Source organism: Physeter macrocephalus, chromosome 5 (assembly GCF_002837175.3).
Source record: "Physeter macrocephalus isolate SW-GA chromosome 5, ASM283717v5, whole genome shotgun sequence".
Classification (NCBI taxonomy): domain Eukaryota; kingdom Metazoa; phylum Chordata; class Mammalia; order Artiodactyla; family Physeteridae; genus Physeter; species Physeter macrocephalus.
Genome location: NC_041218.1, coordinates 70,506,765 through 70,519,032, shown reverse-complemented (window position 1 = coordinate 70,519,032; position 12,268 = coordinate 70,506,765). Strand labels below are relative to the sequence as shown.

Genomic DNA, 12,268 nt, shown 5'->3' with positions numbered 1-12,268 from the left:
GTGATTATAAATATTTGCAATAATGATTAGGTTTCCTTTTAGAAAAAAGTAAGGTACACTAAATCCTTAAATATCACTCGGGACTCAAATTTTCAAATCTGAAGAATAGTTCTGAAACCTCCAAAGAAATAGGACTTTTATGTTTGTGTCTCCCATAATGCAATGCCTATACAGGTAGGGGAAGTCTGTAATCCCCTTTGAACTCCATCGGGCCAAAGAAGAAGAAGAAAGAAGGAGAAAAAGAGGCTTATCCTGCAAAGGAATTCCATGTTAGCACTTAGGTGTTAAAGAAAATTGTTTTATGTTAAATAAAAATGGATACACTGGAACAAAGTTGAGCTTTAAATATTTTAATTATATAGTGGTTTTTTGTGGAACAGTTACCACTCTAGTAACCTTCCAGTTTCTAATTTACAGCCTCAAGTGTACAACATATTCTCCTATACCTTTCTCAGTAAACATCTAATAATCCTCAGTTGGCAGAGCCACTTGGAATACTTTGAAGAGCCAGTCAGTCTAAAGACCCTCCTGTCCCAAGATTTTTTTTAAGTTTGACAAGCTTATTCTGGCTTTTTCATCCATCCAGATACACTTGGAAAAAGCTCATGCCAAATTTTTAATGTCTCACAATGGGAAGAAGAGGGAAGGCAGCTGCATAAAACTATAGGAGTGACAAAATGGACATATTTATAGAGTTAAGGCTGCCAAATATAGAAAGAATGGGAGATCCTTCCTTTTCACAAAATCATTTCACAGAGCTAATCAAAGGTGCGATGTTGCAGATTTGTAAGCTAAGATTACCAGGATAAACAGCCTGAATTCATGATACCTCTGCCAAGATAAATGGAAAATCCCACCTAGCTGGATCATATTACATTAGTGGGAATGAGAGGGATTATGTTTTGTTTGTTACTCATAAATCATTAAATGGCTCAATGCCAAGTATTTTCCAAATAGACGTCCGTTTTTTGGATGACTGTGAAGGAGAATTTTTCCTGTGCCAAATAAACAGTGGTTTTGTGTTTTACTCAGCATTTTGCACAATCCGTCCCCTTTGCAGGTTTATTTCTATACATTTCTATGAATACTTTCAGTTACTTAGGTAATAAATTATGTCTCCAAGATCAGACATATTGTCTATTCAAGGTAATCCAAGAATATCTGTGTAGCCAGTGATTTTAGATATTTCCTCATTTCTTTAGAGTAGTATTTAACAGTCACGTAGAGTAACGGTTAGATATTTCTTTTGCTTAAATCATGGTGTGCCTGCTAATTTGAGAGATTAAATATGATTTGACTCTGATGGGAAAAATGGGGTAGAATTGGGTGGACAGTTTAATAGTGGAATATACAATGGAATCTTAGTTCAAAATAAAAAGAGATGTTTCCTGAATAATGCTGTTTGTTTTTTTAAAGAAATGCATATCGACAATGTGTGGTGAGCTCTAAAAGCCACATTCAGAACTGCCTTAGGTTCCACAAAACAAAGGCTATGATGTAAAATTTAAGAATATCAATAATAAAGAAAAATCTATAAGGAGAAGATTAACAATTCCACCCTCTCCTAAATTAATTTTCAGAGATATTAGCTGTATAAAGTAGAAGGCTGAGAAATAAGCAATTGAACCCTAACCATTTACCAATGTAAATATCCAAGTTTGAAATAATATAGAAAAAAATCAGAAAAATAAGACTCCACCCTTATTGAACCAGGCTTGAGAGTATGTAAAGAATCTATTTTTTAAAACGTTCTTAGGTAGATGAATAGAGAGATAGACATAGACATATACAGATACATCGCTATCTACCTATATGTATATTCACACACATACAAAATGAGCCTTAATTTTAGGTATTTCCTCAATAAGGAAACAAATAACTAACTTATATTTAATCAACAAATCGACAGTAACATTCTGAAACATATCATGCATTGCAACACAGATCATCATTTAAAGTGTAATGTTAAAGAAAAAAATCTTCTGTAATGAAAGATTACTCCTTTTCCACAGTATCCTTGCGATCATATAAGTTTTTTTCATGTAATTTAAAATGAATTCTAAAACTAAGAAGCTTCTGGAAATTTTGAGAAGCCGGTTCAAGTTTTATGTTGACATATTCAACTTTAAAGAGATGTTCTGTTATCTAAAAATGTATATAGAGCATTGCATATGCTCTATGACATCTATAAAATAGTAAATACAGATCTAATAATGGACAATTTCTAGAAAATTTGGCTATAAAAGACTTTCTACCAATTAATCTCCCTATTTCCATGACTCCTCATGAAAACCTGAGATGTATTTAACTTAGGATGGATTTTAACTTCATTTCTCTTTATCACTTCTAATTCTTATGCTGAACAGTATTTTTTCAATTTTTTTGAAATTTTCCCAGTTACTGAAATTACTGAATACTTTTGTGGTCAGTGTATATTCATATGATAGTAATAATTGCCATTATAAGTTCTTAGAATAATTTTGGAGACAGCCCCAAAATCTATTAAAAGTGTAGTGAAGGTTCACATGTATTCTGATATTGAAATTAGTTGTCAAGAAATAATCAGAATATTTAATTAGATTGAATCATAAGAATTGCCAATATTCTACTGCTCTTATAAGAATGGTGAGTTTCTGTGTTTCAATCAAATATTTACATTTGATAGATTTCACTTAATTAGACAGTGGCTAGGATAAAGTTCATTTCTTAAAATTGTATATATTGATTGTGATATATTGCTAACTATTGTTAAACATTATCCCAGAGATTAGGCAAGATGTTGCGAGCAAAGGTCATCATTCTAGTTGATCTTAGTAGTTTAAACAAGATAAGTACGAGTTGTGGGTCAGAATACACAATTTCCATGTATTCAAGAATTGCTATTCAGGAATTTGTTAACACAGTAATGGAGAAAAATGCCTAATTTAGTTTTGATATTTTCACTCAGATTTGCTGAAGTCATTTACTCAGGATATACTGAACTAAACAATATTTCACTTAGAATAACTAAAAGATGTATCTGGTTTTTTTAATCTTGTATAGAAATAGTGTAGTGAATTTTCACTTTAAATTAATATTAATAAAGTAGGTCATTTGAATTGACTTTCATCAGGTATGACAAAAGAGGTATAATTGTTAGCATTTACTACTACTATGACATTTCTAAAGGGTCAAATTTAAAAGTGGTCAGTCCTCTAAGAATTTTGTTCGTCATGTGAATGATTACTCTGGCTGCATTTTTGTTAAAGAGAATATAATACATATGATTGGCTTGTAATAGTACCCATTGCATTACCATTTATTTTGGAGAATTTCATTTGTTGCCTAGAAAATAGTTTATTTCTTGTTCAACGTGTTATTTGCCCACGGCTGCCAATGGCTAATGCGTATTCAGTTTGTTCAAAGACATGTGAAATAGTAAATGTTTTATGACTACATTTTTTTTTTAGTGAGCCTGGTTCTCAAGCATTCTAAGTACAAAAAGAAAAAAAGAGACTTTGAAACTGAAAATTATAGAGGCCAGAAAATGATTTCCTGGTCTTAAATATTGTGTTAAAATAGAGGAGAAAGATGAGTGGCAGTCCTCTACGCAGGGATTCAGGCTTTAGTCATGGAATATGTCCTAACCCCCTTCACCCCCCAACACACAGACAGACAGACACACACACACACACACACCACGTCCCAACCCTATGTTGCACTGCTATAGAAACAGCAGTCAACGGGTAGCTCCCACGTGCTTCTTGGAAATAGCCGAGGGATTCCTTCTCTTAATCAGATATAAATCTATTCAGACAGAAAGAGTAAATAAGCTTTTTTATCCCCCATTTTTCATCCTTACCTTATAGAGCATTCTTGGTTCTAATTCTTCAGTTTAACCACTGACTTTGCCACTGAATTACTTTGATACGTCTTACTGGGATCCATTTATTGATACAGTAGGTTTAGTAGATCAACCGCCACGATCAAATTTAATCACACCTGTGATAAAATTATATTCATAAAATTACTCCTTTGCATGTTTTCACATGTTAAAGATGTGAATAAATATTTGTTAGTGTTTACAGTATTTCAAGTGTTCATATAGAAATAGAAACAGTTGAAATAGTAAATCTACAAACTCCAGATGTTTAGAGACATCTAGATATGTCACTGAAATATTTAGTTTTCATCCAGATGTTATGTGTTATGATTGTTTCTTCAAAAGACAGACATTTATGGTAGTCTATAAATATGGGTTATAGTATTATGTAGATTCTACTTTCTATCAACCAGTTTGCCTCTGGCCATTTTAGAAAATTGTATGACAATACAGCTACATATTTCATTTGTGTTCTCCTGATATATTGTGAACCCTCAAGGACAGGTATTATGAACTTATACATGGAAAGACATATGTGAATGACTAAATAAAGAGATAAAACGAATGTTTAGCAAATAGTAACAGTGATTCTCAGTTACAGTATTTTTATTAAAGAGAAAAATTAGATTTCTAGATTCTGAAATATAATTTAAACAAATTAGCTACAGTAAGATTCTCTTAGCTGCTTTCTTCAGTAATGAGAGTCAAGATGTGAATAAATGTTTTCCTATTTATTTAAATACTAGCTTTATTATCCAAGCAATGTGAATGCTAAATACTTGTAAACTAGGGGATTAAAAAGTGAGGCTTCATAATAATCAGATGTTCTGAAAAGTAAGGTTTATAACTGAGCACTTTAAATATTTACTACTAATACTGCAGGCTATTATTTCCTTTGTTATTTTTTTATTTTGAAGATTTTGTTGAAAAATATTACCTTCATGCAGAAATATTAAGAGCTTATAAGTTCGGTTCATATTGCTTTGGTTTCATGAACAATGATATTTTTTCATTACTCAGATTCTTGTAGGAGAAAGAATTTATTTTTATCTGAGTTATTAATCATACTATGTAACAAAACATATTTCATATGGAATCTTGCCCTAGATCCAATCTTAAAAAAAGGAAATACTAAAAACAAAACAAAACAAAACTCGTTAACCAGCATTTCCAGAGAAATTGCCGATAGCAGATAAATTGACTTTAAGCCCAAATAAAATAATAAAAGTTCACAACATTTATATATCATACTCCAAGATGGACAGATTTGTTTTAGTTGTATGCAAAATATTTGATGATCCAATTTCCTAGCACCTAAGGTACTACCCTAGGTTACTAGAACAAAAAATTCAGAGACACACAGGATGCCAGTAACAACAAGAGCATGAGATTCCCAGAGGAAAGAAATCATTTGCTATAATAATTGTGTGGCAGCAAAACAGTGTCGGACATTGAATGTAGGGGTAGAGTTCATGCCATCTCATGGACCATTGGGGGAACCTCTTATTAGGGGACTAGCAGTGACACCAACTACAACAACAAGCAGTTTAAGGATATTCTGTAAAAGATGAAGCTAATCTTTACTCATCTCAGTATATGCCAAAGACCTCATACACAGTCAGTAAACTGCCCTTGAGGGCAGGAACTATTTCTTATTTATTTGTACACATTCCTCAATCTAACCCCTCTTACCTGTTACTAAACATTCAGTAATATTGAGCGTATGAATGAATGACTAGAGATTCCAAGTCACCAAGGAAACACAAGATTAGTTTTAATCTACTTAGTTTATAAGTGCAGATTATTATATGAAACACATTTGCAAATTTTAATCAAAATAATTTGCATATTTTAAAAATTGTCAAGCATTTGAATGATTATTCTTTAGCTATCTTACAAAAGTATTTTTTCAATCCAGCCAACGAAGCTGGATTATTAAGTGATAATAAATTAAACTATAAAGTTTCTTTATTTATAAAACCATGGAGTTATTATTCTAATGGCAATATTGACATAATCCAGAATTACTTTTATAGATTTGTTTTTAATACTGTGATGGTTGTAGAAAAACATATGCTTTTCCCCAAAATCTTCCTCTCCTTATTTCAGTTCATCCCAATATTTTATAGTATATTTGAAAATACAACTGGACACACTGACTTTTGAAGTTCTGTACTCTTCCTTCCCTTTTTTATATGGTGTACTCATCATGCATCTGTTTCTGTGTTTGTTCCATTACTAAATTCATGGAGTTCCTGTATCAAATATGTAGCTTGAAATAAGAAAATACCTCAAGGTATTTCAAGAAATACCTCAAGAAAATACCAAAAGGTATTAAAATTATTAGATTTATTATATAATCATCAAATGCTTTCACATATACATGCATATATCTATATATCCATATATATGTATAGATACATAGGTACTATTGAAAACTCTGAAGTCTTTCATTTGTCTGTTTAAGAAAATGAAATGGCAGAATTTCACATGGTAGGCATAGGACACAACACAAAATAACGTATACTGTTTCTAAAATCAATACCATATTCTTACATTTTTCTCATTTAGAATTGCACATAACAGGTTTTATACTGGTATTATAGAATTAATGCACCCCTTCTCCCAGAAAAGGAAATAAGTGTAGATTTAAAGAAATCTATTCCTCCCATTTTCTGCCAAGATTATTTTGGCTGGATATTTCACTCTTTGGTGACAATGATGATGATGTGTTTCTTCCATCTGGAATTGTCCATGGAGAAAATGTCCCTATGGAGAATCTTGAAAGGCTCATTATTCCAATATTACAAATATGAAAATTGAGGCAGAGAGAAGTATAATTTTCTCAAATTCACACAGAAACTCAGAAGTGAAGCCAGGAGTAGAGCCCAACTCATGTGGAAAAGATCTAATGAAACATGTAATGTCAAACTTGCAAAGGTAATTAAATTGAGTAGTATAATTACCTAAATTACAGTACAGGAAAATAGTGTCATATTTACAAACCTAATTATATTGAGTAGGAGAATTACCTGAATGATAGTAATCATATGGATGGAGTTCACATACTTTATATTATGTACTTTTCTAACCTGAAGGCTTAAAAAGCAGGAGTTTGAAATATAACAGGAACAAAACCAAAAAAAAAAAAAATCAGTTTGGAGCCAAACAAACCCCCAGGTTTAAATTCTGGCACCACATTTTCCCATCTGTGTACTCTTAGGCAAGTCACTTAACCTTTGAATCTCAACTGCCTCATCTATAAAATAGGAATTATATAGAAAAAATTTTGAGTATTTGAAAAATGCATATATAGCACCTATCAGTATAGGGGCTTAGCCCTAAGTAGATATGTGATTAAAATCACAGCTTGTCATTTGGCTATTAAGTAATATTATTACTTAATACAAGAACACCAATCAGCTTGTTTTTAATCAGTCTATTTTACTACATATTCTGCGTTTCTAAGCAATCTTTTCCTACATTTTCTTATTTTTGATTGTTAAATGGATTAATATATGTATGGATAATGTATGATATAAGATTTTAATTATGGCCTGATAGAACAATGAAAATCCAGAGTTGAGAAATGACTTGGTTTAAATATTTTTTGGTGCCAGCAGTTGAGAAAACTGTACAAATTTTGATGGAGTATTGTGATTTGAAGACCACTAAAATAAGTACATCTTTAGAAATGTAATATGTTTCTCTTTACTTTCTGTTTAACACTCTGCATTTACAGAAATTGAGATTGTTTCTAAAATGAAAATGGAGAATATTCAAAATATTTCTGGAGTAGAATAAAACAGAACTATCTCTGCCAGATATAAAGACTTACTATGAAATTATAATAATTAAGACTGCGGTTTTGTCAAAAGGATATAATAAATGAGTGCATCGATAAAGCTATGTGTAAATGGAAACTTGATGTATGACAAAGTTGAAAACAATAATTTCTGGAAAAAGGGTGGACGATTCGTTAAATGGTCTTGGAATAACTTATACAACTGGAATAAAGTAAATTTAGAAATTATCTTTGCAGTATGTACTAAAATCAGTACGTCATGGATTGAGCACTTCAATTTGAAATGCAAACCTTAAAACTTTTAAAAGAAGACAAAGAAGAATATCTTAATGGTCTCAGAAGAAAGAAGATTTTTAGAGATGACATGAAAAAGATAGCCATAAGAGAAACAATTGATAAATTTGAATATAATAATTTTAGAGTTTCTGATCATCAAAAGATACTCTAAGGAAAGGAAATGGACGCACTATAAATTGAGAAACTATAGTAACAGCCATATAACCAGAAAGCATTAAATTAGCATTCAGAACATCTTTTAAGAGTCCATAAGGAATGAAATTAAATCTAAAAACAACTCAGTGCAACCCAAAGATGTGGAGACATTTCATAAAAGAAGAGATACAAATGGGCCATAAACACTTAAAGATGGTGTAGTTTATAGTAATCAGGAAATGCAAACTAAGAACATGGTGCAATAACATTTATAGTCATTATACTGGAAAAAAACTGACTGATAACTCCAAATATTGACAAAGATGTGGACTGATAAGAACTCTTACACCCCAGACTGTAGGGGGTTAAATTGATGAAGCTTTGGAAAATAATTTTTCTGTATTATCATGTTAAATTCAACATTCATACATGCTGTGTATGATGGCAACTCCTGGATGTATACCCAGAGAAGTTCTATCACATGTTTATCACAACACAAATGCAAGAATATTTATAACAGCATCATTTATAATGGAAGAAAACAAGTTGTTCGAGTATCCATGAACAGGAGAATGGGTACACTGTGATATATTCACACAATGAAATCGTATACAGTCATGAAAAATGAATGAATGCAGCCCCTTGAATCAACATGGATAAGGCAAGAAGGCTATAGTTAAAAACATTCCATTTCAATAAATCTAAAAGACAGGTGAAATTAAACAGTACTCTTTAGGGTCACATGTAGTGAAAAAAGCTGTTGTCTCTGTTTATTTCTTTGTTTCAAATAAGGGCTTGGGGATGATAAACACAAAATTCAGGCTTGTGGTAACTTTGAGTGGGGGAGACAGAGAAATGCAATGTAAAAGGAATAGTTAGCCTAATAAGAATATACAGTGATGAGAAGTGCAACAGGAAAGAAAGTGAGTTCCTCCTAAACAAGAAAATGAAATGATGCCATTATTATTATGGTTGTGGTCATGGATGGTCATTTAATGCATGTCTCTACAAAGCTGTTGAGACTAACATAATATACAATCTCAGTATTAGCAATTAACAAGTATCAGTGAAAATTTTGGATCTTGATCTTGTTTTGAGGAAATCATTGGAATCACATATATGCAAAGTAAAATAAAAGTACTAAGGGCAGAAAAAAAGCATAGTTCAAAAGAAGATGGACACACTCTGAGGTGGAATGGTCAAGTAAAGCTTTGGGAATGCAGCCGTGGACTGCAGCGGCACAGAATGACCTTCCAGATGTAGCTTCATCAGTAGCTCCCTGAGCATTTTTAAAATGGGTTCAGGAATTGACAGCCCAGGGCGGGAGGAGGGCTGTTGTTTGACCCAGACAATTATTAAATGTTAGTTCTAATTCACAGAAACTCTTTGTAAAGCTAAATACCTTTGAACAACCTAAAATGATAGAGTACTTTCCCATCTATTTTTTATACTGTATGTCATAAAATGTGAAATATAGTACTTGGTACCTTCTGAAAGTTTTAAAATTATTCTCATGAACATGGGACATGATTAAATTCTATGTTGATTTATTTTCATATTCACTGTTTCATAGTGTGTTTGTATAAGTCTTTGAAAAGCTATTTTTTTCACTGATGACCAAAAGGGAAGAAAAAAATGGTCCATTTAACTTTCTTTCGTGCTTTCTTTTGTTTGCTCCCTTTCTTCGTTAAAGGTGAAAGTCTGGTTCCAGAACAGGCGAATGAAGTGGAAGAGAGTAAAAGGAGGACAGCAAGGAGCTGCTGCTCGAGAAAAGGAACTGGTGAATGTGAAAAAAGGAACACTTCTCCCTTCAGAGCTTTCGGGAATCGGTGCAGCCACTCTCCAACAAACAGGGGACTCTCTAGCGAATGAAGACAGCCACGACAGTGACCACAGCTCAGAGCATGCACACTTATGATATACACAGAGGGGATCAGCTCCATTCTCAGGAAAGAAATGTGATGGCAAGCCTTCTTCAAACATCGTTTACACAGAGAGATGACTAGGACCGTGATTTTTTAATATTATTAAATTCAGGCATCTCGAGTCTGTTTCTCATGATATATAGAGGGTTTACACTCAGTGCCACTTATTAAAGATTCTTCTACAGTGAAGATGGAGGTGAACTTGCTTTGAATATTCCAGATGTGTTGGTCGTGTGTATGGCAGTGAGCAGCTTTGTGTTTGCTTTTGCTTGCACTGAAAATTAAATTGCTATCAAGAGCAAACTATGAGACATGTGCATTGAAGGTGCCTCCAGAGTGAAGATGCGGAAGGTGAATTTGCTCTGAACATTCCAGATGTCCGAGGTCATGTGTGTGACAGTGGGCAGGTATTTGCTCTTGCTTGCACTGACAATTACACTACTATCAAGAATAAACCATGAAACATTTTATCCTGAACAGCCACAGTGCCTGAAATCACTCTTAAGTGGATTAAAAAATGTATTTTAACTCTGTATATATTACCCTTAAGTCATTTTACTGTCTTCACTAAGTTTAGCAATGCATTCGTATTAGCTGATGAAAATAGGCACTCAACGATGACAACCAGAACCAGCTTCTTGTCTTTTTATACATTTTATCATCCCAGAAACAATCAGCACATGCTTACTTGTGTTTGAGTAGAGAAAAATACATTAGAGTCTGATAGGACATATTCTTGTACCACAGACAAAACAAATCTTATGTTGCATTTTCTATCAACTGCTGCTAATACATTATTATAAAACTTACCTAGCTCCTCAATTCTTCCTATCTTATAGCTTGGAAAAAAAATTTAGGATCATAGGCAAATCAGTTACTTGCAGAAAGAGCTTTGTATGACAGACATTGTCTGATTTTATTTCTATAAAATGTTAGCTGTTGTGAATATGACTTAATTAACAAGAAAAAGGGTTCCCCCCTGATTGGCCATGGTGTTAGACAAGTTGCAAAACAAAATTGATTCCTCAAGTTGGTAGAAGGTAAAATTCTGAATGTTTTCAAATTAAATTCTGTAAAAACACATTATTTTTTCATATATGATGTATTCATGCAGAACAACAATCTTTGTATTTTGTAAAAAAAAAGTGTTTAATAAATGATCCTTTGTAAATAATTTTGGTCTCTCTACAGTGATTTCCTAAATGTTTACAGGTTTTCATGATAATGCTGAAGTGCCAGTTCGTCTGCACTTGTGTAAATCCAGATGATCATAATTAGTGAATCATCTACTTTTTTTATTTCTGAACTTTTTTATTACTGAAAAAAATCCTTGTGTAATAAAAAAGCATCTGAGAATAGGCATGTGGTAAGCCATTTCCCTGATTTGAAGAATATGCCAAATAGATTTCTTTGTATGTTTTATGAAATCAAAGACATAAGTAGGAGAAAAAGTAGTATTATTCACCACAATGTGAGAAACAACACAGTCATACGTTTTTAAGCTTATGTATAAATAGAGATGAATTATCCAATGATTGTTTCTAAGTAAAAATATCCAGAGTCGTTGATGTGAAAATAAGCTAAATAAGCTAATCAGAATTCTTAGTCCTAGTGGACATTACCAATAAAAGAAGTCAAGCATTATGTTAACTTAATGTACTTTGTATCATGCATGATCGCACATACATTGGATACCTACATCCTACTTAATAACTTTATAACACTGTTTTTCTTGTGTCCCATATTTTAACAAAAAATATTTTGAAATTTCCAGCAGTTCCCCCATGCCCTAATTAATTAGAAATAAAAATAAAGAACACTAATCCGTAAAAATTTCCAAAAACCTCATTATTGGATTTCATTGCTTTAGAATGGTGAGACTGACCAAAAAATAGATTTGGTTAATTTTAATTTGCTTAGTCCAGCATGATATGTACAGAGTATTCAAGAAATAGAATAATCAGATTGTTCATATCACATTTTTCCCTTTGTGTAATAAATTTTATCATGGCAGTTAGCAATATTTCTAAATTAACTTTTGGGGGGAGGCAATTCAGATTAACATCTTCCAGGCATAAAACAGACACTCAGAATTCTATCAATTACTTGAATGAATACAAAGCATATTTGTACTGATGACATCTACTTGGGTGGACTGACTTTCTTACTTTGGATTTAAATTCAAAACATCTTGACAGATTAGAGAAGTGGGAAGATAAAAATCCAATTGAGTTCTATAGGGAC

General features: G+C 32.3%; 1 protein-coding gene across 1 annotated transcript in view; it reads left to right on the top strand.

Annotated features, from left to right (window-relative positions):
* The window catches only part of MEOX2 (mesenchyme homeobox 2), a 64,756-nt gene extending 53,558 nt beyond the window's left edge, over nucleotides 1-11,198 (top strand). Inside the window, exon 3 of the mRNA XM_007120404.4 lies at nucleotides 9,793-11,198. Within this exon, the coding sequence (XP_007120466.1) occupies nucleotides 9,793-10,017 (225 nt within the window). The 3' untranslated portion in view covers nucleotides 10,018-11,198. The remainder of the gene's footprint in view (nucleotides 1-9,792) is intronic.
* The last annotated feature ends 1,070 nt before the right edge of the window (nucleotides 11,199-12,268 follow it).